The sequence below is a fragment of the Malania oleifera genome, chromosome 10 (assembly GCF_029873635.1).
Source record: "Malania oleifera isolate guangnan ecotype guangnan chromosome 10, ASM2987363v1, whole genome shotgun sequence".
In the NCBI taxonomy this organism is placed as follows: Eukaryota; Viridiplantae; Streptophyta; class Magnoliopsida; order Santalales; family Ximeniaceae; genus Malania; species Malania oleifera.
In genome coordinates this window covers 45,340,934-45,366,489 of record NC_080426.1, presented here as the reverse complement: position 1 = coordinate 45,366,489, position 25,556 = coordinate 45,340,934, and the positions used below count along the sequence as shown (strand labels likewise).

Below are 25,556 nucleotides of genomic sequence, written 5' to 3'. Positions count from 1 at the left end.
ATTTGGTTTTTTAGAAGAAACAAATTGTTCATTAACATAATATTTTCAATTAACAGATAACATTTTCATCCACAAATGTTAACACCTAGGTTTAGTTATGGCTAAATTGCTTTTTATTGCTGCTTGTATTTTTTTAAACCATACTAATCGGGCAATGTTTAAAAAATGTTAATTAATTTATTAATTAGAAAAATATTTAAAATACTAATTACATTGCACATTACTAAATAATTAAAATGTTAACTCAAGATATTAGTTTGTTTAAAAATATTATTACTAACACAATTTCATAATCATATTTTCTTTTGTCATTTATTTACTATAATATATGTATCTATATTGTAATAAAAATATTGTTATAATAAATCCTTTCAACATTTGCAATAAAAGTGACGCTCACACACTTTGTTTTATAAGTACTTATCATCAATATATATATATATATATATATATATATATATATATATTCATATATAATCAAATAGTAATTATGGCTTTCAATACTTGAGCAGTTTAACACTTATTATTAGTATTTTTATGTTTAAATTTTATTTAGGTAAAAGGTAGTAATTTTTATTACTAATGAATAAAAGGCAACTAGCCTTAGGCAGAGGATATGCTATGCAAATCAACTAAAAATTATAAATTAGATTTAGTTTAGACTATGTTTAGCATCCATAGGGATTTGTTGTATGATATTGCAATGATTTGGAGCCACACACGCATAAATGAGCTCATTTCTCATCTTCAATTTATGAAAAAAAACTATTGTACACCATGTCAACACCACCTCCTTTTCTTTCTTTAAATTCATTAGAGATTTCAATCTTACTAGATTTGAGTTCTTGTAACAATCATTTACTAGATTTGAGTTCTAGTAACAACCATTATGATGAACTTGTTAGGGATTTATACTGAAAGACGTGCTTTATATAATCGGTTTTAGTATTTATTAATAATTTCAGTTATTCCATTTTAATGAGAATCTTTGTGAGTAATGTTTGTCTGACATTATTTATTTAATGATTATGCATATATGTCTTTTATTCTATATAATAGGTGATCTAATGTGTAGAGTACGACTTATACACAAAAGATTAGATCATCAGTTCTTATAGAATATAAGTTTATTGTTCACAGTCTTAAATGAGATTGGACACACCATTAGTAGGACTGTAGCACAAGATTTTAATAGGTTTGTCTTGACTATTAGGAATGATACAGTTCCAACTCCATGTGCTAGTATACTTTGTGTGTATTGAATAAGACCGTCTTGAGGAAATTGTTTTTATATTGACTATATAAAACAATTAATACCTCATGATTATTATGAGTGCTTATGCTCTTAATCCTAATATGATTATTGGACACATGCATATAATGTTTATTACTTTGATTCATAGAGAAGTGAGATTCTTTATGAGTCAAAATACTCAGTGAGTTGTGTGATGACATTATGTGTATGGTAAACATTAATTATTAATGGAATCCACGTCCCGGTATTGGGATTGATGATACCCCCTTGAGGAAGCTTATAAGTTTTGATTGTGTCAAACCCTGTAGGTGGATTTTGAATCCGGCACATCAAATAAGTTAAGTGGAAGGTCTCAGGGTGTAGAGACCCGAACTCGGGAATTAAATAAGAAAGGAAGAAAGGAAAATTTCAACATGGAACAGCAGGCTTCGTTGACAAAGCCAATGTTCTTGTCGATGAAGGCCCTTCTATGCTTCGTCACCGAAATTCAGTGCCTCATCGACGAAGAGATCCAGAACGTCTGAAAATATAAAGTTTAGGGTTCGTTGACATCCCTTCTTTCATCGACGAATTTGACCGGGTCAAGGGGTTATAAATAGGATTTTTGTTTGCTTCTTCATTAAGAAATCTAAAAATCTCTCTCTCTCTCTCTCTCTCTCTCTCTCTCTTCGATCGTTTGCCGTTCGTCGCCCGTTTCGATGATCGGAAGATACAATGAGGATTAGGGGACAAATCTCTACGAGTCTCGCAGAGTAGATTCTAGAACTTGGGGAAAAGTTTGGGTTCGATTTTCGAGCGTCTTAGGTCATTTATAGGAACCAAGTAAAGGGATTATATTATGTCAGCTATATTTAAGAGTTTTAACCGAGTGGCATGTTAAAATGATTTTTATATATTTAGTTACGACTTTTCTAAGGTTCCCGAGCCTAGGGTTTGGTTAACCGACTTTATTTTTGAAACTAACCATTTAACTTTGGGATCTCAAATAGGGATCCACGGTTTACTTCCTAATTTTGGAAGAGTCTTTAGGAAGCATTGGGATCTCAACTTACGTTCAGTACAATGTTTCACCCGCAGACAGATGGTCAGTCTGAGAGGACCATCAAGATTTTAGAGGATATGTTAAGGGAATGTGTACTGGATTTCGGTGGCAGTTGGATTAGACATCTGCCATTAGTTGAGTTTGCCTACAACAACAGTTGCTAGTTCAGTATCGGGGTAGCACCGTATGAGGCACTGTATGGTCGGAGATGTCGATCTCTATTGTTTTGGGATGAGGTTGGTGAGCAACATATTTTGAGGCCAGAGTTGGTTCAGTAGGCTTCAAAGAAGGTAAAGCTCATTAAGGAATGGATTAAAGTAACTCACAGTCGGCAGAAGAGCTATGCAGATACACGCCGATGAAAGCTAGAATTCGAGGTAGGTGATGCTACATTTCTGAGGATTGCTCCGATGAAAGGAGTGACGAGATTTGGTAAAAAGAGCAAACTAAGCCCTAGGTACGTCGGACTGTTCAAGATTTTGGAGAAAGTTAATTCGGTGGCGTACAGGATAGCATTACCTCCCGCCTTGTCTAGGATTCACGACATGTTCCATGTGTCCATGCTTAGGAGGTATGTTTCAGATCCTTTGCATGTGATTAGTTATAAGTTGTTGGAGCTCTGGGACACGTTAGCATATGAGGAGATACTAGTTCAGATCCTAGATCATAGAGAGCAGAAGCTACGTATGAAGAGGATTTCTTTAGTAAAGGTATTGTGGCGTAATCACGTAGTAGAAGAAATTTCATGGGAGTTAGAGTCAGAGATACGTAAGAAGTATCCTCATCTTTTTAGAGACACTTAGAGTCAGTCAGGTAAGCATATAAGTATGCAAACGGTTCTCATGTATGTATCGTAGCAAAGTAAGTTTGTTTATATATTGGAATAAGTATGGTCTCCCGTAGAGTTTTGTATGGATATTGTAATCTCCTGAGATATTATGTGTAACCATGGTATTCCTCTGCCATAAGTGAGGGTAGGTAATAAATTTGGGACATGGCTGCTATATGGGTGGCCGCCGGCTCTTCCTAGAGTTAGAGCAGTGATAGTTCAGATGATGTGTTAGAAACCAGTAGCAAATTTCAAGGATGAAATTTTATGAGGGGAGATTGTAGAGACCCGAACCTGGGAATTAAATAAGAAAGAAATAAATTAAAATTTAAACATGGAACCGCAGGCTTTGTCAATGAAGCCAATGTTCTCGTCGACGAAGGCCCTTCTGTGCTTCGTTGCCAAAATTCAGTGCCTTGTCAACGAAGAGATCCATAACGTTTGAAAATATCAAGTTTAGGGTTCGTCGACGAACAACCTTCTGTGGTTTGTCGATGAAGGCGCCATTTTGTCGACGAATTTGACCGGATCAAGGGGTTATAAATAAGATTTTTGTTTGCTTCTTTATTAAGAAATCTAAAAATCTCTCTCTCTCTTCGATCATTCGCCGTTTGTCGCCCGTTTTGACAATCGGAAGATACCACGAGGATCATGGGACAAATCTCTACGAGTCTAGTAGAGTAGATTCTAGAACTCGGGGAAAAGTTCAGGTTCAGGTTTCGAGCGTCTCAGGTCATTTCTAGGAACTAGGTAAGGGAATTATATTATGTCAGCTATATTTAAGAGTTTTAATTGAATGAAATGTTAAAATGATTTTTATATATTTAGTTACGAATTTTATAAGGTTTCCGAGCCTAGGGTTCGGTTAACCAACTTTATTTTCGAAACTAACCGTTTAACTTTGGGATCTCAGATAGGGAGTCATAGTTTACTTCCCGGTTCTGGAAGAGTCTTCAGGAAGCATTGAGATCTCAACTTATGTTCAGTACAACATTTCACCCGTAGATAGATGGTCAGTCTAAGAGGACCATCCAAATTTTAGAGGATATGTTAAGGGTGTGTGTACTGGATTTCAGTGACAGTTGGATTAGACATCTACCATTGGTTGAGTTTGCCTACAATAACATTTGCTAGTCTAATATTGGGGTAGCACCGTATGAGGCATTGTATGGCCGGAGATGTCGATCTCCGTTGTTCTGGGATGAGGTTGGTGAGCGACAGATTTTGGGACAAAGCTGATTTAGCAGGTTTCAGAGAAGGTAAAGCTCATCAGGGAGTGGATTAAAGTAGCTTAGAGTCGGCAGAAGAGTTATGCAGATATATGCCGACAAGAGCTAGAATTCGAGGTAGGTGATGCTACATTTTTTAGGATTGCTCCGATGAAAGGAGTGATGAGGTTTGGTAAAAAGGGAAAGCTGAGCCCTAGGTACGTCGGACCGTTCGAGATTTTGAAGAAAGTTGGTTCGGTGGCGTACAGAATAACATTACCCCCCACTTTGTCTAGGATTTACGACGTGTTCCACGTGTCCATGTTTAGGCGGTATGTTCTAGATATTTCACATGTGATCAGTTACGAGTCGTTGGAGCTCGCGGACACGTTAGTATATGAGGAGGTACCGGTTTAGATCCTAGATCATAGAGACCAGAAGCTACGTACGAAGAGGATTCCTCTAGTAAAGGTGCTGTGGCGTTATCACGCAGTAGAGGAAGTTTCATGGGAGTTAGAGTCAGAGATACATAAGAAGTATCCTTATCCTTTTAGAGATGCTCAGAGTCAACCAGGTAAGTAGATTAGTATGTAAACAGTTCTTATGTATGTATCGTAGCAAAGTAAGTTTGTTTATAGATTAGAATAGGTATGGTCTCCGGGAGAGTTTTGTATGGATATTGTAATCTCCCGAGATATAATGTGTAACCACAGTATTCCTCCACCATAAGTAAGGGTAGGTAATAAATTTGGGATGGAGCTGCTATGTGGGTGGTCGTTGACTCTTCCTAGAGTTAAAGTAGTGATAGTTTAGATGATGTGTTAGAAACTAGTAGCAAATTTCAAGGATGAAATTTTATAAGGAGGGGAGATTGTAGAGACCCGAACCCGGGAATTAAATAAGAAAGAAAGAAGGTAAAATTTCAATATGGAACCGCAGGCTTCATCTACAAAGCTAATGTTCTCGTTGACGAAGACCCTTCTGTGCTTCGTCACAGAAATTTAGTGCCTTGTCAATGAAGAAATCCAGAATGTCTGAAAATATCAAGTTTAGGGTTCGTCGACGAAGCCCTTCTTTTGTCGATGAACAACCTTCTGTGGTTCGTCAACAAAGGCGCCATTTCGTCGATGAACTTGACCGAGTCGATGAGCTATAAATAGAAATTTTGTTTTCTTCTTCATTAAGAAATCTAAAAACATATATCTCTCTCTCTCTAGAACCCACGTCTACTCTCTCTCTCTCTCTCTTCGATCATTCGCCGTTCGTCACCCATTTCGACGATCGGAAGATACCACAAGGATTAGGGGACAAATCTCTACGAGTCTAGCGAAGTAGAGTCTAAAACTTGGGGAAAAGTTTGGGTTCGATTTTTGAGCATCTCGGGTTGTTTCTTAGAACCAGGTAAGGGGATTATATTATGTTAGCTATATTTAAGAGTTTTAACCGAATGGAATGTTAAAATGATTTTTATATATTTAGTTACAACTTTTCTAAGGTTTCCGGGCCTAGGGTTCGGTTAACCTACTTTATTTTCGAAACCAACCTTTTAACTTTAACTATGGTATTTTTAAAGTGTAGTATTGGTCTTTATGAATGTTTTCACCGGTTGGGAAATCGTTATTTCAAACCATAAGCTTATTTTAAAATTATCCAAAGACGGTAGGGTTGATTTTCTTAATTTTTCCTGTATTTAGCTATATATTTATATTTGATAAAGTAACAACCTGGAGATATTCATACCCCAGTTTTAGTAGCATAAATTACTTTATCAAGAAGATAATTTATTATGAATTAACTGATGAAAAATATTGTGTGGCATGAGTATAGTTTTTAATTGACATTAAATAAGCAAGTTTTGTGAAATACTAAAAGGTAACGACTATATGCCGAGATACGAGATATGAGATATGAGATATGATATGCTATGATATGCCGGTTTTTACCGAGTCATTATCCAGTAGATATGTAGTAGAGATATGTACAGTTTTATGAAATGAATTATAATTATAGTTTTATATGATGTAAACTACCATATATAATAGTAGAGCCCTGTTATTATGTTCTCATGTTGAAGCTTGGTACCGCAGCTAAATGTATGTAGAGGTGCAATCCACATGCCAAGAGTATGGATGGGAAAGGCGATTGGTGACCTGGGTAAAGTACTCTCCAAAGGTTTTCTAGGGCTCCATTCGATGTAGTAATCTCGAATGATTCAGCCTTTGGGCGGCGTTCGGGTACAGATTGAGTAGGCACCATCGTACTACTTTATGTTTGACTTAGCATTAGTCGACTAGTTATTTGCTAGGTCCAACCTTCGGGCCACACAACCCGTCATGGGGGGAAGCATGTCGCACGTGTATGTGATGGCGTGACGATGCTAGTCCTACAGACCAGGCTGTATCTTCTAGGCGTATATGGGCACATTTACTATAGAAAAGGATTATGTTGAGCCAGTAGTATGTTATTATGAAAGCATGTATTTTCAGATATACATTTTAGTACAGTTTTAAATGTCAGTTAAATGATTAATGTTAGCATTATTATGTAAACACAAAATCTCATGTTAACCACACACTGATGATAATGTAATCCGTCTTACTGAGAAGTGTCTCGCCCTAGTATACAAATGTGTTTCAAGTCGTCTGAGGGATTGAGCCTAGCGTTCTTCTAGGCCGAGTGAGATAGCAGACAATCCTTGTCAGAACTGGTGCGATGTTAGTTAGTGTCTGTCTTTTGGGGATTGTAGTAACATAGTATGTTTTAATTATGTATGGATGTATATGAGAAACAGTTAGAAACTCTGGTAAGTATTAGATGATGTTGTATTTATGCTATGTATGTTTATACAGATTAGTATGAAACACCCGTTTTTCCCTTGTTTGGGCAGATTGTATATGTAAGGTATTGGAAGGTATGTATGTTATGTGGGTTTAGTAACACTCCGGGGCCACCTAGAGGGTCAGGGCGTTACACAGGAAATTAATATGTCAATTAATTAAATTGTTAGTAATTTAATTTAATAGACAAGTATCTGTAATCTTTACGTGGGGAGATAAATAAACATTTAATAATAGAAGCTCGAAATTTAATTTCGAATATGACAGGGAGTGCAATTATAATTTTTTAGTGGTATGAATTATAATTAACGTAATTAAGGATAAATCCGGGTTGAATTAGGAATTCTTAATTATGTGGGAAGCCCTAGTCATATTTTTCTAGAGCTCCCTACTGTAACCTATATACACGCGCTCCATTCAGCAGTTAGGAGAGACAAAAAAACTCTCACAAAGGCAAACGTTTTCGTGAGAGATGGCGCAGTGTTACATTTTGGCATCTATGTTGAATGTTTTGCAACATCAGCATCAGTCTATGCCTTCTGCCTATGATATAATGCAGAACCTCAAAGAAATATTTGGGGATCAAAATCGTGCTGCTAGGCAGACGACTAGGAAGGAACTTATGAATACTACTATGGCAGAAGGGACCTTATTAAGGGATCATGTTCTAAAGATAATTGGTCTTATCAACGAGCTAGAGATCCTTGGAGCTGAAATCGATGGGGAAACCCAGGTCGATATCGTTCTCCATTTGCTGCCTAACTCTTTTAAGCAGTTTTTCCTGAACTAGAACATGAATAAGCTCTCTTACTCATTGGTAGAACTACTTAAAGAGCTTCAAGCAGCCGAGGGCCTCATCAGGAAGCCAACTATTGCTCTGTGATTGAGAAATGTTCTTCTTCTAGGCCGAAAGGCCGATAGAAGTAAAAAAAGGTTCAGAAACCACAGGGAGCTCCTCCAATCGTGCATGGGCCATAGGATGGAGTGAAAAAGTCTAAAAGCAAGTATTTTCACTACAAGCAGTCAGGGCACTGGAAATTACAATGTCCAATTTATCTCACCAAATAGAACAACAAAGGTATATCTCATTCATTAGTAGTTGAAACGTGTTTAGCGGTGATATCTATGAGTAGCTGGTGTATAGATACGGGAGCCATTAATCATATTTGCAATTCTTTGCAGGAATTTTAGCAAACCCGCCAGCTAAGTGATGAGAAGATTTATGTATTTCTGAGAGATGGTACGAGAGTGTCAGTAGTTGCAGTAGGAGATATTCATATTTCTTTTGGTAGAGATAGGATTTTAATATTGAAAAACTCTCTTTATGTACATTTCATTAGAAGGAATTTGATCTCAGTTGCCGAGAACCAGATTTTCTATTGCAGGGTAATACATTCCTACAATTTTTTTTTTCATTTTTATTTGCTTTTATTCTTTCTAGTGAATGACTGAGTTTTGTGTTTTTTGGAATGTCTTGTATTCTTGATGTCTTCTTAGATGTCTCTTTTAACAAGTTTTCATTAAAGATATTCTCTTTCCTTGTATAAGGTTATGTTTGGTATGCAAGGGCATATTTTCATGACTAAATTAATTATAATCAGTTGTATAAAAAATTATAATGTTATTATAAATGAAATAGGAATATAAAATATTTTATGAGTACATAATAATAAATAAATGCGAGATAACTATTCTCAAAATTTTATAATTTGGATGTCCTTTCTTATTATATATTGAATAAAATAATTATATATATATATATATATATATATATATATATATAAAGAATAACTATTCTCTTCATTTTTAAAATTTAAACTATATTTCATCTTCTTTTAAAAAATAACTATTTCGTATTATTATTAATCAATGACAAGAAGGTAACGATTGAAAAGGCCCTAACCATCTCAAGTTTTTGATCATTAGAAAAGAATGATATTTGTACTTTTTTGAGTGTGTATCACAAAATTTTTGTGATAATATTAGTTGATATAATTAACTTATGATAATTTTATAATATGTTGTCGTCATAATTAGGGTGTGTAGAAATCGGTTTGGATTGCGAAAACCGACTAAACCAAATTGGTTCAATTCAAATAGTTCAATTTCAAAGTTGGTTCGGTTCCGTCCGATTCTATTTTTTGTAAAAAGTGAGCCTGGGCCCAACCCAAGTCTCAGTATCATAACACTGCGTCCCTGCCCACTGCCCATGCCTAGAGCCCGGCCAAGCCCAGCCCAAGGCGGCCATTCGGCCCAATCCATTCCCACAGAGGCACAGACCAAATTCCCACACTCCCGCTCCATTTGCCTTGGGTGTTTTTTTCCATCGGAGCAAGCTGCCGACAAGCACCGCTGCACCGCACCACCAAGCTCCAAGCAGAAGCAAATCGCAAAATCTCTGCAACTTCATCTGAAGATTGCAACCCCACGCACCCAGTGAAGTGGCGAACTGAGCGTGAGAGAAGAGGTGAGACCGCGAATCGCCTGTTTTCGTTGAATCGAAGCGACGAAGGCTACCTCGCTTCGCCGCCGCTGCCACTGCATAGCTTTTCCATTTTCGTCAGTTGTTACTGTGAGATCGAAGAGGTGAGACCGCGAGAGAGAGAGAGCCCAGAAGTCTGCAATTTCCTGCGAGACTGCGAGGTAGGAAATTCGCTCTCACTTCCTCACATTTCATCATAGTTGAATGCAGATTTGAAAATTGTCGATTTAGAAATATAAATTTGATGCTGATTTGAATGCCCTGGTCTGCCAAAAAAAAGGCCTGAACTGTCATTGTGTTTGGGCAGAAAATGGGGTTTGTAAATTCGGTTTTTCATTGGCCTTTTCATTTCTGTTCTGGTTTATTTTATTTTTTATATTTTTGATAGTTATGCTTTGGTTTACCTACTGGTGCACAAAATCTCAAAATATGATTTGGGAAGGCCCATTTTACTTGAATTTTCTCCGATTAGAGCGGCTTTCAATTTTAGTACATACTTAAATATTCTTTTGCATATTAAAAGGAACTCCGGTGAATCCAATCCCACAGTAGAAAGAAGCCATGAATGCAGTAGTTATTTTAACTCTCTCGCTTCCTTGTGGGGATTTATGAAGATTTTTCTTTGTATATATATAAAGGATCAAAATTTTAGATCCATTGACATAAATTATAAAACTAAGATTTTTGCAGAAGAAAGGTGAAAAAAATGGAGAAAAAGCAAGTATTTAATTAAGTGTTAATTGGAAAAATAATTTCTTAATATTTTATGTTTTAAAGTATTTACTTTGGAAAATATTTTCAACTAATGTTTTCATGTTTTATATTTGAGACACATTATTTTTGATATATATATATATATATTTATAAATTGATCTAAAAAATGTTTATTAATTTTAATAAACAGGTTTTCCCTTGATAGTTTAAAGGATTAAAATTGAAAAAATACATATATTCAAAGTTAATTACCAAACAACTAAAATAATTCAGCATTCAGATTCTGAAACTGATTCCAATTATATTCAGAATTCTGTTCACAGATTCAGAATTGCATTCAGCATTAGTGCCAATTGCTAAATTTTATCAAACACCCCCAATCTCCCTAATGATGGATTTCATACTGACCAAAACACTTATCCAATCCCCCTAATGATGGATTTCAAGGAACTTAATTTTGTACATATGTGTGTGTGTGTGTGTGTGTGTGTAAGCATGCATGGATGTATGTATGTATTATATTATTATTATTATTATTATTTTTGCATGCGTGGGGTGGGGTGGGGGTGGTGGCGGGTGTCACAAAGAAAGAAAAGTTGTGTTTACCTGTTTATTTTCTTTATTTTTTTTTTCTGTTTTAAAATTAATATAAATCCCGCTCTGTCATGATAGAAGGCTTTGTTGCAGTTGTTGTCATTGGCTCATTTCTATTCTCATTGTTGTTGTATTTATAATGAGTCATTCAAGGGCAGGGCTGATAAATTTTGAGGATCAATGGCTATCCCGTGAAATATAGAATTACTTTTCTTGGGAATATCAATTGACAGCAATTCGACATTGGTAGGGTGCCCAGTCAGGAGTCCAGTACAATAGGTATTAGGTTGAGATATGCTTGGGATGTCAACTGCATCTCTTTTACTGATGGAAATAATTTCTGAATTCCATTTTTTTGTAAGAATTAAAGGAATCCCATTAAGGATATTGGCTCAATTAAGCACTAGACAGTGCCCATGCATCAAGAATGTGTGTGCTAAAAAGTAAAATTTGTATTGGAAGCACTAACAAGCAATATAGTCTTTTCCTTTGTATTTGTGATTTCCTTATAACTTTTTATTTAATAAGGTGAATAGGAAACATTTGTAAGGGTATTTCTTACTTCTGAAAATTTTCCTATGTCAGCTTCATTTCTGGTTTTTTTTACTGTTGTTATTTTTGTTTATTTTGATTTTTCTTTGCCATTTTTCTGAGCAGGTTTTTTCTATTGGCCCAAAAATGTGTAATTTGCACACTTCTGAAAACATGGGTAAAGAGGAGAGACCCCCTACCAGAAGAACAACTAGATCCTCCTCTTCTTCTGCAAATCCAAACAGTGCTGTTGAAACAACAAAGGCAATTGATCTTTGTCCTCTGACGCTCAAGGACCTTTTGTATGGAGAAGAACCTTTTAGCCTGGATGATCTGTTATCTAGTTTTCCTGCTAGGCATCTTCAGATTCTTGAGCTCTTGCGGCTTCTTGGTCCCCTGAATTCCCCAATGCTCCCCCTTTTTGTCTATGGAGGTGCTTCTACTGGAAAAACTAGCATAATTCTTAATACATTCAGGCATCTCAACCGACCATTTGTTTATTCAAGCTGTCTTACCTGTTACAATCCTCGCATTTTGTTTGAATCTATATTGAACCGGTTGTTGCTTCATAGGAAGAATGCTGACAATGGTTATTTGAGTGCAAAACGATGTGAAAAGCCATCTGATTTTGTTGGCCATCTTCGAGATGGCTTGATTAATGTTGTTGATAATCTCAAAAAGAACTCTGGGAAACCAAATGCAAATAAGTTGACTGGACAAGCTACTGGAAAGATGATTTACTTGATATTTGACAATTTGGAGCTTGTTAGAGATTGGGATAAAAGTTCTAACGTATTACCTTTTCTGTTCAAGCTCTATGATATTCTAAAAATGCCTGAAGTGGGTCTAATTTTTATCAGCAATACCTCACCTGATACCTACTACTCAAATACAGGCTACACAGAGCCCATTCCTGTTCTTTTTCATGATTACACAGAAGATGATCTTCTTCAAATCTTCATGAGAAACCAAGCAAATCCAAAACTTTATCGCTGTTTTCTCGAGTAAGAATGATTTCCTTCTTTTCACTGTTGCTATTTAAGTTACTCTTATGTCTAGTATGATTCAGTACTGAATATGTTTTTTGTTTCTTGTAAAGCAGTGTTGTATTGGGGCCTTTTTGTAGAATTACTAGACAGATTGATGAATTAGCTACTGCCTTTGCATCATTATTTAAAATATATTGTGAACCTTTGGATGATATTGGATACATTCTCAATGAAGACATGAAGAGAAGGTTGTTTAGTCATATTCAACCACATATTCCTCCTTTTCTGAATGAAATATTTAGGGTTCCATGTCAGTCTTCCCTTGAAGTTGAAGCCAACAAAGAAAAAACCAAGCGGAGAGGCATTACAAGGAAACAAGGTGGTTGTGAGGCTTTTGATGACATGGATTTCCATATGTCTATTTCTGCTAAGTATCTTCTTATATCAGCATTCCTTGCTTCAAGAAATCCAGCCACTCTTGATGCATCGATGTTTGATTCAACTGGGGGTTCTGATAATAGAAAAAGAAAGAGGAAGTAAGTGCATTGATAATTCAATTTTTCATCTTTGTTATCAAAATGTTTGTTCAACAGTGATTCTAAGTTTCTAACTGGTGAACTTTCAAGTTTTGTAACAACTTTAATTGCAGTGTGATATAGGGGTAAAACTGCATATTTTAATTAAGTTATTAATTCATAATCCTGCTGTTTTTGTTTAGGCATTCCTCTAAAAGCTCAAGCTGTTAGGTTTTGGATTATAAATGATGTTAAAACCTGGATCAGTAACCAACCCTCTGATGCCACTAGGTCGATCAGACTGGTGGGTCAAACCTGTGATGTTGTTATGAAATTATATTTATGTATGTACATGTATATGTATTACAAAATTATGATAATATTACAAAGACGTAGGTCAGAATTACCTATTAGCTAATTATAATAAAAATTATTGCTGGTAACGATTTAGATAAAATTTGTACTTTTTAAAAAAAAAATATTTGCTAAAATATTATTGAAACTTATTATTATTTTTGTGGTAATTATTATTAGGAGGGAAACAAATAGTGGAAGTAAAAGAGTACGATTCAGTTAATTTTTGTTTAAAACCATGCTTAATCCATTTACATTGCCTAGAGTGAGTGAGTGAATGAATGAGTTATTATTATCATCAACACCATCATCATCATCATTATTAATAAGAGTTGATCAATATTGAAAGATGGAGAGAAAAGAGTATAGTTCTCCAATTTAAAACTTACCAAATAGGTATCTGGGTGCTTTAATTATTTAGTTTGTGTGTATGTATGTGTGTGTATAGATTAGATTACACAGTAACAGACGGTAAAGTGGTATTTTTAATTGTTAAGGCCAAGCCTTGAAAGGTTCTAGGTTTGAGCTCTCCCCTGTACACGCTTGTAATATGGTTTTTTTTTTTTTTTAAGTGTGTGGGAGACAGGTTGACCCATCCTGGTCCAGGCTGGTTTAGACCTTTTCTTACCTGGTTGGCCAGGTCATTACTGATTCATGCCAAATCTGGTTTCTAGGTGTTGACAAGATAAGTTCTGGTTGAGCCAGGTCGGACTGTTTTGGGTTGAAAACCATGGTTCACAAAATTAAGTTTTCAATTTGTGTTTGAATCCAATTTGGCAACTGGGGAAGCATACTTGTGTTAATAGGATGTTTATATGATGCTTAATTGTGGCTAAACCATGCTCAACACAGCTTTGAAATGCATAACCCTTAGGTAAATTTTGTGTACTTATGGCTAGTTCAGGCCATTCTGCATTTCAATATGTATACAATAGTTCTGATACTGTGTTAGGTTTTTGGTTTTTGATATATATATATATATATATGCGTGTGTATTTACATCTGTGTCATGCACCAGTTTTAAGCATAATTTAATTCCTGAATTAACTTGTTCTTGCTTAGGAATTCTAAAAAATCAATGGAACAGAAGGAAACTGCAGAGCAAGAATTGCTCATGAAAGGACCTGGAACTTTCCCATTGGAAAGGTTACTGGCCATATTTCAGTGTATCACATCTGTGATGGATGGTTCTTCATTTGATGAAGAAGAGCAGGGACATGATGGAATTTGTGCTGAAGGTGGGGATAGTGGACTTATGTCTGATGTTCTCTTGCAACTATCCAGTCTATGCAATGCTAATTTTGTCAGCAAGGGAGGAAGCTGCCCATTGGATGGGTCAACTCGTTATCGATGTACAGTGAGTGAAGATATGGCATTGAAGGTATCTTTTGAATCTCTCTTATTGAATTGCTAACGAGATGTCTTTCTATACACATCAAAATCTATCAATGTTTTTTTTTTGGATCTACTTTTAATTGTTTTATGGTGAAAACAATTTACAGGTAGCAAGGAGCCTAAAATTCCCTCTATCCAAGTACTTATACAGAAGATAATCTTATTCATTGATGTACCAAAATGAATGTTGAAAAATGTTGTATCAGCTATGGGTCTGAAGTGGCGTACTGTTGTTGCAGCAAGCCGAGGTTTTCTTACTTCTGGGCAAATGTAATTGTCACTGGCATTCATGTGGATCCACTCATCACACCAACTCCTGCTTGGGCAGTGTGACAGATCTTTATACTGAATTGCTGGTTGATATGGAGCTGAAGATATAGCTGGATGTTGTCTGGAAGAACAGGCATACCTGGTCTAGGTTTATTTTTTCATAGGATATGCAGCGACGGAAAGCTAGCAGCAGCAGTTCCCGTCAATCCTTCTCCCAAGTCCCTTGCAGTATGAAGTAAGCATGCATATCAAGAGCATTTATGTGAGGAGGGAATTATAAACTGCTGGAGATTTTTGTTGGATCGGTCTGATTCCTCTGCAGGCATGCATGTTCACTTGGAGAATAGATTTCTTGTAATTGATATTTTAGACTAGACTAGCAATTTTATATTTGTTAGATATGACTTCTGGTACTTGTGTTGTTGTTTGTTTTTTTTAATACCCCTATATAATTAGAAGGCTCCCCAGCCTCAAATTCCTTTTTCTAAAGAAGATATATTTTTGTCGCACAAAGACAAAAGGGATGCCCTGAAGGTTCTTAATTTTAAGGTTGCAGCCTCTTGATTTCTACGACAATGAGCAAAACTACTATTGCATGCGTAATCTATTGAAATAAGTCTTCAATCAATTCTTTACCAAAGAAGATTAATGGGGACCGTACAATCTTTCTGATGTGCAGGATCTTCTTTAGAGGCAAGTATAGAGCATATTCGAAGCCATGATATGATCATCAGAGGTACCCATTACAGTTTCGTTATACTTGAGTTTAAGCCTCAAAGGTTAGGTTACGGGTATCCATTGTAAAATTATCTCTCATGAAACCATAACAACATTATAAGTTCATAGAAGTGAAGCTTAGAAGCTCTTTGGATAAATAGTGTCGGGGAAAGAGAGGTTTTTAGAGAGTCATAAGAGGAGAAAATATAAAGTTTTTATTTCTTCTTAACTTAGTTTGCCTTACAAAACGGCAAGGCAGTCCCTTAAATAGAGGCCTGAGACCCTAAAACTTACACGCAAAGCCAGCAACTTATAAACAACTGAAAAAGACATAAAACAACTTACTTTTGACTATCAAACTAAAAAGAGACAGCTGGAAAAGGTGACAGCACATGGGTGACTGCATTTGTACGGGAGTGATCCACCACCTTTTAATCAAATTGAAACTTTTGACTTGACAAACACAAACTTCCAAACAGCTTACCATCATAGACTTTGGTGGTAAACAACTTTACAAATAAAACAAACATAAAGTGAAAGACACGTGGGGCTACATGTGATGTGATGGAGAGAGGTTAAGGTTGATGTAATCTTCATTCTTGATATCTCCATGAATCAGATGGTGATACGTAAAGGAGCAAAAGGATAATCATCAGTGTCCATTGGATCATGATCATGATGATTCTGTAGATAATCTTTGTCGGATGAGGGCCTCGGGGCTGGAATCACATCTGGAATAACATGAATGAGTTCAGAGCATAATTATAGGTCATTCATTTCACAGAGGTATTTCAACAGTGAGGGCTTGTAATTGGGTCAGGTACTGGGGAAGTTGTTCAGAGTGTCCCATTCATAGGCTTGATTCTGAGACCATAGTAGTTTTCTGGTAGGATTGTAGAAATATGGTATGTGTAGAATGATGATACAGTGAACAGAGGATGCCACAGTTGGTTCTAGTTTCCAGAGATTATGATTACCCATGAGAGTGGTTAATCTTTGTCTCCAAGTATGCAAAGGGTTGAACTATTGAAAAAGAGTCCAATACATGGAACTTTGATTAACTGGATCATTTAGATGAACATACATCTCTTGTACTGGTAGGAATATAGCATGTACCTGCAAAACAGAGATATATCAGATATACCATAATACATTAGTATCAGGAGTAGTTGGTCTGATGATAAGATTTCCGGTGGATGGAATAGTCAAAGGCGGTGGATTATTTGCTGCTTTCTTGAGATATATGACAGCCTTTGTTTGATCAAGGCCCCATGGGGGTGGCTTCTTTTTTAAAAGGGCACTGGTGAAGTGACTCGTATGCAGGATGAAGTCTCTGACATAATTAATAATGCCAAGAAATTACTGAATTTGCTTGACAGAGAGATTATCATCAGAAAATTGGGATAATTGTTCAGGAAGGTGGGGACCTGGACAGATGGTCTCATGAGATATTTTCATTCCCAAGAAATCAATCTTGTGCTGTCCAATTATGTATATTTTTTTTCCTGAAAGCATTATCCCGTACTGTGATGCCAACTGATGGAATTGGTGGAGAATGTGATAATGATCTGCATGAGTTTTAGAAAATAGTAAAATATCATCAATGTATATCTGAGTGCTGTGAAGGATAGGGTTGAAAATCATGGTCATTGCTTTTTGGAAAAGGTATGGTGCAATCTTCAGCCTGAAGGGTAAAATAGTTCATTGGAACTGTTCATTTGGAATACAGAAGACTGTTTTGAATCTGTCATCCGAATGGATTCCAAGTTGCTAAAATGCTCCTTTTAGATCAAACTTGGAAAATATTGTTGCTTTAGCAAGATGGATGAATTGTGTACTGGCCTTTGACATAGGGAATTTATCATCCCCAATGAACACATTTAACGGTTTATAATCAATAACCAATCTTTTCTTTCCTCTGATTTTTTTTTTATCTCTTTTCAACATAAAAAGCTTGGCATGCCTAAGAAGAGCTGGTTGGTTCAATTAAACCCTACTTTAACAAAGAATGACATTCTTCCCTAGCAAGCTTTAGGTTTGAGGAGACAGGGAGACAATCCGGATGGAGGCTTTTGTGTTGGGATTGACATCTTATTTAGTTTAAAAGGGATGTGAATGAAAAAGTCAGGTTTTTTCTAAGAGAGGTTGATGAGTGGATGAACTGGTCATGGCTTTCAGCAATAATTTTTCAACAATTGTTCCTAAAGGGTCTACGAAGAAAATTAGAAGAGGAAATGGGAAAGAGAAGAGAATCGATTTGGTTCTGAGAAAAGTAGAGAAAGGCTTTGGAATTCCCTCTTTGCCCGACTCCCTGTGAGAAGAATTCTCAGGGATTTGAACAGACAATAAACATTCCCATCCCACTAAGACATCTTTATGAGGAGGAAGGAAGTGAAGTGAACCACTCCCAATGACGTGAGTCCACATGATGCAATTAGGAAGGAGTTTAATCGCAATCTTCTTTTTTGAAATCAGAGTGTGGTGAAATTTGTCATTTGCCGCTCTGGAAAGTGGTATGGGAAGACAAGTATTCGGAGGGAAGGACCTTTGGATCAACCATGGTTTTATGGGAACCAATACCAATGTAAGCTACAACAGGTATAGGTTTACCATACTTTTTAGGAAGAAGCTGAATTGAACATGAGGACTTATTTGAGATTGTTTAGGACCAGGCAAAGTTTGAACATCAAAAATCTCTTCTGAATAAGATTATTCAGAACTAGATGCTTCTGAATCAGTGAGGACAATGATAGTTTCCTCAGTCATGTCTTCTTGTTCTGATAGGATTGATTCAACATCAGCTTCAAGATCTTCATATTGCAATTATTGGGTCAATTTTGTAGATTTTGTTCTATTTTCAGAACATTGTTTTGCATAATGACCTTTCTTTTTGCAAATAAAACATCGAGAAGATTTGTTATGATCTTGCTTTGAATTTTTCTTGAAGAACCTGAATTGCTTTGATTTCCTCAAACCCCTTTTGGATTTATCAAAGCTGATTCCTTTGAAGTGCTTTTTCTTCTTGAGACTGTAGATGCAATCTTTTTCATTGCATTTGATCTACAAATAAAGCTTTTTGCATTACTTTGTAAACTTATGATTCTGCTTCAACATTTTTGAGAACAACTGGTGAGTATCATATAATTTTTCAAGAGTAGAAAGGGATAACTGATGAATTTCTCCAATAGAGATTTCTTTGAGTGATTGTGAGAAAGATGCAATCTTTCTCTACAGTTCTGGCTAAATATCTTCTGGTAAAAAATTAATATAAACTTGTATGATATTTTCGTCATTAAAACCACCAAGAAGATAATATCGCCTGGACATTCTTTGATAGTGGAAATCAATATTTTTTCTCTTCAAGGAGCAGCATCTCATTTCAAAATATTATTGTCTAACCTCGTTAGTATGAGCATTAGGGTCTCCAATAAACTCTCGATAAAGAGCTCCCAAAGCATAGGAGGGAGTGTGGGATTTAATGAATTGTATCTGTCTATATTGACCAAGACTTTGGAACCAGTCTCTTAATATTCCAGTAAATCTGGATGTGAATTCAATAAGAACTGCTTCTAAAGTATTCCCAAGTTTAGAGAGTCGAAGATCAATCCATGCACCAAATTCACCAATCCGATCTCTCCATTTAATTGGAGGCAATTCGTCAAAAGAAAACCAAGAACCATTGGTAGAATTTTGAGGGACAGAATGTTGAGTAGCCGAAGTAGCCTCAGTAGGTTCTTCCACAATAGGAACTGTGGTGTCGGATTCTTCATGAAATTCTTGTGTCCTAGATGATTCAGGATCAGTAGGAGAAGTCATCAACATATGGGTGAGATCAGTAATCTCCTGCTCTGAGGAAGATAATGTTTTAGTGGAAACATTACTGTTTCTTTCATCATCAATAGGTATTTTAGGAATGCAATCTCCAAGGAGAGATGGAGTCTGATCAGGAGGTAAGAAGGGCTTTTTAAGCTTTTGAACAATGGGCTTGGAAGGTAAGGGTTTTGGCTGGATAAGAGAGTGTTTCTTAAAGATTTCAGTCTTGGATTTGAAGTGTTTGGAATCATCTAGTAGGTAAGATGGAGTTGGAGGTGATTGAGGGATCAAAGAGTAAGTAGGAGTATAGGGAAAAGCCTTAGGAATATAGGTAGTTGGTGGGGATGGATGATGGTCTCACTCTATCTGAGATAATTGATCTTTAAGCCTTTTGATTTCTGCTTCTTTTTCATCAAACATTGTTCCATAATATCCTGTAGAAATATATTACCTGAGCTCAGCATCAAGACTATCAATTCTTCTTTTAAGATCAGAATACATGACTTCAATTCTAGAATCAAGGTGGCCAAGACGTTGGTCCATCTGAGTGCCATGATGTATAAGCTTATCAAAATTGTGATCAATGGAAGATAAAGTTGTATTCTGGGACCTGGCATTTTGAGTTTGCCAATTCAAAACTTGTTTGACCTATGAGGGGAGTTTTTTAGAACCATCTGGTTGGATTTCAGAGGGTTGGACAAAAGGTCTGAAATGAAGGTTGGAATCTGTGTATGACCTTGGTTCCAAGGGAGGAAAATGTCTGTCATATGGGGAGGCCATGAAACAGGGAATTGGATGTGAATGGGTCTGGTTGAAACTAGGTTTTTGGGTTGGATTTTCTGGAGGATTTGAAGGAATTAAGCCTTCTTATTTGAGGATTTCAAGAGCTCTTTCATATATTCAGAGAGGCTTAGGTTTAGTAGGTGGTTTCCGAATTCCTATCCATGGATTGTTTGGATCATCAGGTCTTTTGTGAACAGTGGGAAGTCTGCATGTTGCCCTGGTTTCATTTTTTTGTGAAGAATGACAATCACAATCAGAATTACACATGGAAGGATCAACATCCTAGATAAAATATCCTTCAATTTTGTTTATGTAGATGGGAGATCTGTCTACTGCAACACTGCTTAAAGGAATATCTCTCTCAAAAGTAACTGGTTGTATCATCAGAGATTGGAAAACTGGAGGAGTGCTGGATGAAACAATATCTTTTGGATTGAACACAGTTTTCACAGTTCCATCTAGAAATCATTGAAATTTTGGATCTACAAGATGGATGGGTGTTGATTGTTGATGAAGTTGGTCATAACTGGTAATCCATTCCAAAGGAATAAGTTGCTTTAATTCTTCTTTGGGAATCCGTTGTGGAATTTGAAGAATAGTGGGAACGTCATCTTCTCTTTCAACAGTAATCAAAATCGTGTCTTTGGATTGTCTTGGGAGAGGGAGATCAATTGCATGATCTTGGAGTCTATAGATCAGCTGATGGTGAAGAGTTGCCATGTAGGTTGAAGAAATCTGCGGATCACTAGTAATCTGAAGCTGCACCTTTATACAATTCCTCATATTTTTTTCTTTTAGAGGAATGGGGAAGAAAGTGAGACAAATGCTACCAGCTTGAAAGGTGATAAGTGAAGTTCCAATGGTTGCATGCTCATACTGGGTATAGATAGTGTTAAGAAGGGTAATCCTGGCTGTAACAGGAAGTCCTTTACGACCATGAAGAGTAAGAAGAAGTGGAGCAAATCCAAAGTGAAGGTGAGTATAACCTTCTCTGATATTGATTGATCAGATCCTGGTCAAGCTCAAGATCAACGTACCGTTCTTTAGAGGAAGCTGAGATAAGACATTTATCAAGGGTTGTAGTTTGAACATATTCTTTTACATGAGGTTTATTGTGAGAAGCAAGGAGAGTACAAACTTGATTGGGTAGAGATTTCTTTCTTTTGAAAAGTATGGTAAACCTATACCTGTTGTAGCTTACATTGATACCGGTTCCCATAAAACCACGGTTGATCCAAAGGTCCTTCCCTCAGAATACTAGTCTTCTTATACTCAGTTTTTCAGAGTCGCGAATGATTAGATTTTCACCACAACTCTGATTTCAAAAAATAAGATTGGGATTAAACTCCTTCCTAATTGCATCATTTGGACCCACATCATCGGGAGTTCACTTCCTCATAAAGATGTCTTATTGGGATGGGATGTTTGCTGTCTTTCAAAATCCCTGAGAATTCTTCCCACAGGGATTCGATGCAAAAGGGAATTCAAAGCCTTTCATCCAATAAACAAAATCTATTCTCTTTCCCATTCCTCTTCTGGTTTTCTACCCATTCAGGAACAATTAGTGAAATTATGTGTTGAAAGCCATGACTAGTTCATCCACCATCAACCTTTCTGGAAAAACCCAGACGAACTTGGGTCTTCAATCAATGCTTTACCAAAGAAGATCGATGGGGACTGTACAATCTTTTTGATGTGCAAGATCCTCCTTAGAGGCAAGCATAGAGCATACTCGAAGCCATGATATGATCATCAGAGGTACCCATTACAGTTTCGTTAAACCTGAGTTTATGCCTCAAAGGCTAGGTTATGGGTATCCACTGTAAAGTTATCTCTCATGAAACCATAACAACATTACAAGCTCATAGAAGTAAAGCTTAGAAGCTCTTTGGACAAATAATGTCAGGGAAAGAGATGTTTTTAGAGAGCCATAAGAGGAGAAAGCACAAAATTTTTATTTCTTTTCAACATAGTCTGCCTTACAAAACGGCAAGACAGTCCCTTAAATAGAGGTCTGAGACCCCAAAACTTACATGTAAAGCCAACAACTTACAAACGACTAAAAGAGACATAAAACAACTTACTTTTGACTATCAAACTAAAAAGAGATAGCTGGAAAAGGTGATGGCACATGGGCGGCTGCATTTGTGCAGAAGTGACCCACCATCTTTTAATCAAGTTGAAACTTTTGACTTAACACACACAAAAATACAAACATCTTACCATCATAGACTTTGGTGGCAAACAACTTTACAAATAAAACAAACGTAAAGTAGAAGACACGTGGGGCTACATGTGATAGAGGTTGAGGTTGATGTAATCTTCATCTGTGATATCTCCATGAATCGGATGGTGATACATTGGAGGAGCAAAAAGATAATCATCAGTGTCCATTGGATTATGATCATGAGGAATCTTTGTTGGATGAGGGCCTCGGGGCTGGAATCACATCTGGAATAGCATGAATGAGTTCAGAGCAGAACTGTAGGTCATTCATTTCACAGAGGTATTTCAATAGTGAGGGCTTGTAATTGGGCCAGGTACTGGGGAAGTTGTACAGAGTGTCCTATTCATAGGCTTGATTTTGAGACCATAGTAGTTTTCTAGCAGGATTGTAGAAATATGGTATGTGTAGAATGATGATACAGTGAACAGAGGATGCCATATTTGGTTTCAGTTTCCTGAGATTATGATTACCCATGAAAGTAATTAATCTTTGTCCCCAAGTATGCAGAGGGTTGAACGATTGAAGAAAAGTCTAATACAGGGAACTTTGATTAGCTGGATCATTCAGATGAGCATACGTCTCTTGTAATGGTAGAAATATAGCATGTACCTGCAAAACAGAGATATACTAGATATACCATAATACATTGGTATCAAGAGTCGTTGGTCTGATGATATAAGGGCTAAGGAATGGATATGCTGAAAAAGTCAAATGATGGTTTATTCGATCAACATAATATCCATAGAAGGTCCCAACATAAGATTTGATTTGAGATGTATCAAATGTCTGTGGAGGTATTTCTGGAGGAAACGACATTTGGGTAGAGGCACCAAGATATAAAATATCCAAAGAGGAAGAGGAAGAAGCCATAAGGATCAGAGGGATGGTTTGATATCTTGAGATTAGCAAAGAAGATTTCCTGGGGCGAGAGAGCATGTCTAACAGAACATTATGATCGCCTTTTATATGCTTCACAGAGAAATCGTATCGAGAGAACCAGTCCTTTAATATGAGGATTTGTGGATCATGAAGAATCTTGTTCCTGGACTTAAGCATTCTAGGGAAAGATGAGTTGTCCATTTCAACTGTAAAATACTTTATTCTAACATAAAAGTCAAATTTTTGAATTCCATTTTTCACCGCAAGGATTTCTTTGTAAACAGTATGGTAATGCTTTTGTGAGTTTTTGAATTCCCCACTAGCATGGCCACAAATATTCTTGCTTTTGTCTTTTTCCTCAAGTAATAATGCACCCCAATAATGGTCACTGGCATCTGTCTGAATGAGAAGATTCCCGATGGATGGAATAGTTAAAGGCGGTAGATTATTTGCTGCTTTTTTGAGATATCTGACAGCCTTTGTGTAATGACCCGAAAAATTAAAATAATTAGGAGATATAATAAATGAAATGGATTAATCGATAATAAGGGAAAAAGGAAAGAAATTGAAGAAGGAATAGCAGGTCTCGTCGATGAATGTTTTGTCTTCGTCAACGAGTGTCCTTCTAGGGATCGTCGACGAATTCTGTTTCTCATCGACGAAGGAATCCCGAGAGAGTAATTTTGAAACTCTTAATTTGTCGACGAAGGTATCTTTTGGTCGCCGAAGTCTTTTTAGTGCCTCGTCGACGAACTCACGTGTCTCGTCGACGAAGCTTTGCCTATAAATAGAATTTTCTTCATTTCTGTGAGAGAATTCGAGATCCTTCTTCTTCTCTCTCTCTAAAACGGTTTTCCTAGTCTTCTCTTTTCGATTTCGGGCCGGATTTGACCCGATTTGATGATTTAGAACCACCACGAGGTTCGTAGGATCATTCTTTGTAAGGCTGTAGGAGCTGATCATTGGTTTGAGAGGTTTGGGAAACATCCCAAAATCAGGGTAAGTGAGTTATTTTGGGAATTTCTTAACGAATATTGTTATTTGGAGCCTAGGAAGTATTGAATAAGTATTTTTCTTAAGATTTGAGTCAGTTGAAGTTTATTTTAATTAAACTAGGATTTTTGGATTTAGGGTCCAAGTGAACGCTGTGGGCATTAGTTCGAGGATCCTACCAACGTAGTTTAAAAGTCAGGTAAGGAGAAATTATATATTAAATCAGGTTTTATGAAATTAAAGGTAATAAATTATGTTATATTTATGTATATGTTTTGGTGTGAATTATTAAAAATTCCAATCATGTAAATTATATTTTCTGAGCCTAGGAATGCTTATATAGCTATGTATATGTGAAAATAAACTAATGAAAGTGAAAGGTATTTTCTGGGAAATTATGTAAGAAATGAAAAGTATGTTCAGCATATAAAGGTTAAATGTGGGTTGACATATTTTACGAGAAATATGTATAAATTTTACTGTTAAATTGTGTGGCATGAGTAAATGTAAGTTCTGTGCAAATATATGTTAAATGTATGAGATGCAGACTACGTAAGTAAATATTAAGAATAAAATCTGATATGAACTATGCTGCTTGTGTATGTTAATGCAACAATGTAAATGTAAGAATGCTGAAAAGGCAGATCTAGCACATTTTTTTGTAGACTAACTGATGACAGTTAAAAGGAGCTGTAGACTAACTGATGATGGCTAAAGACCAGCTGTAGTACAAAAAAAAGAAAGGAAAATGTAATGTAATGACAATGAAATGATAAAGGAATGAAATGTGAAATGTGAATGATATGAATGGAAAAGGGTCACTCAAAGTGAAATGTATCGTATGTTTAAGTTATGAACAGGAATGGATGTGTATGATTGAATAATGGTAGAAAGAATAATGTAATATGTTATTAGAAGTATTTATACTATTAGAACATGTTACACTCGGCAAGACGAACTCTTCACTTGAGGGCTTGTTGAGAAAGACAAGTGTGCTCGTAACTTCAGTTGTGGTAGTAGCTGCATAACGTACTAGGGTAGAGGGAACCTACTTGTATGAACGGGTAGATTTCTTTATCCTTGGAGCCTCCGCTAGTAAACCTTTGTTTGAACTGTGTGAGTATGAAGT

The 25,556-nt window shown here is 36.3% G+C and overlaps 2 protein-coding genes across 2 annotated transcripts; both read left to right on the top strand.

Moving 5' to 3' along the window:
* Window positions 1–7,643: 7,643 nt before the first annotated feature.
* On the top strand, window positions 7,644–8,054 carry LOC131166655 (uncharacterized). Its single transcript, XM_058125233.1, has 2 exons — window positions 7,644–7,904; window positions 7,962–8,054. The coding sequence occupies exons 1-2, from the start codon at window positions 7,644–7,646 to the stop codon at window positions 8,052–8,054; spliced, it is 354 nt and encodes a 117-aa protein (XP_057981216.1).
* A 1,386-nt stretch (window positions 8,055–9,440) lies between these two features.
* On the top strand, window positions 9,441–15,504 carry LOC131166860 (origin of replication complex subunit 5). Its single transcript, XM_058125470.1, has 5 exons — window positions 9,441–9,814; window positions 11,619–12,496; window positions 12,595–13,017; window positions 14,413–14,731; window positions 14,853–15,504. Exons 2-5 carry the CDS (start codon window positions 11,640–11,642, stop codon window positions 14,901–14,903), a joined length of 1,650 nt encoding a protein of 549 aa, XP_057981453.1. The 5' UTR covers window positions 9,441–9,814; window positions 11,619–11,639; the 3' UTR covers window positions 14,904–15,504.
* The last annotated feature ends 10,052 nt before the right edge of the window (window positions 15,505–25,556 follow it).

Bases quoted from the DNA above. Each gene is read 5' to 3' on its own strand.
- LOC131166655 (XM_058125233.1), top strand. From the start codon at position 7,644: ATGGCGCAGTGTTACATTTTGGCATCTATGTTGAATGTTTTGCAACAT. The intron at 7,905-7,961 runs GTCGATATCGTT...TTCCTGAACTAG, and splicing joins AAATCGATGGGGAAACCCAG to AACATGAATAAGCTCTCTTA.
- LOC131166860 (XM_058125470.1), top strand. From the start codon at position 11,640: ATGTGTAATTTGCACACTTCTGAAAACATGGGTAAAGAGGAGAGACCC. The intron at 12,497-12,594 runs GTAAGAATGATT...CTTGTAAAGCAG, and splicing joins CTTTATCGCTGTTTTCTCGA to TGTTGTATTGGGGCCTTTTT. The intron at 13,018-14,412 runs GTAAGTGCATTG...GTTCTTGCTTAG, and splicing joins AATAGAAAAAGAAAGAGGAA to GAATTCTAAAAAATCAATGG.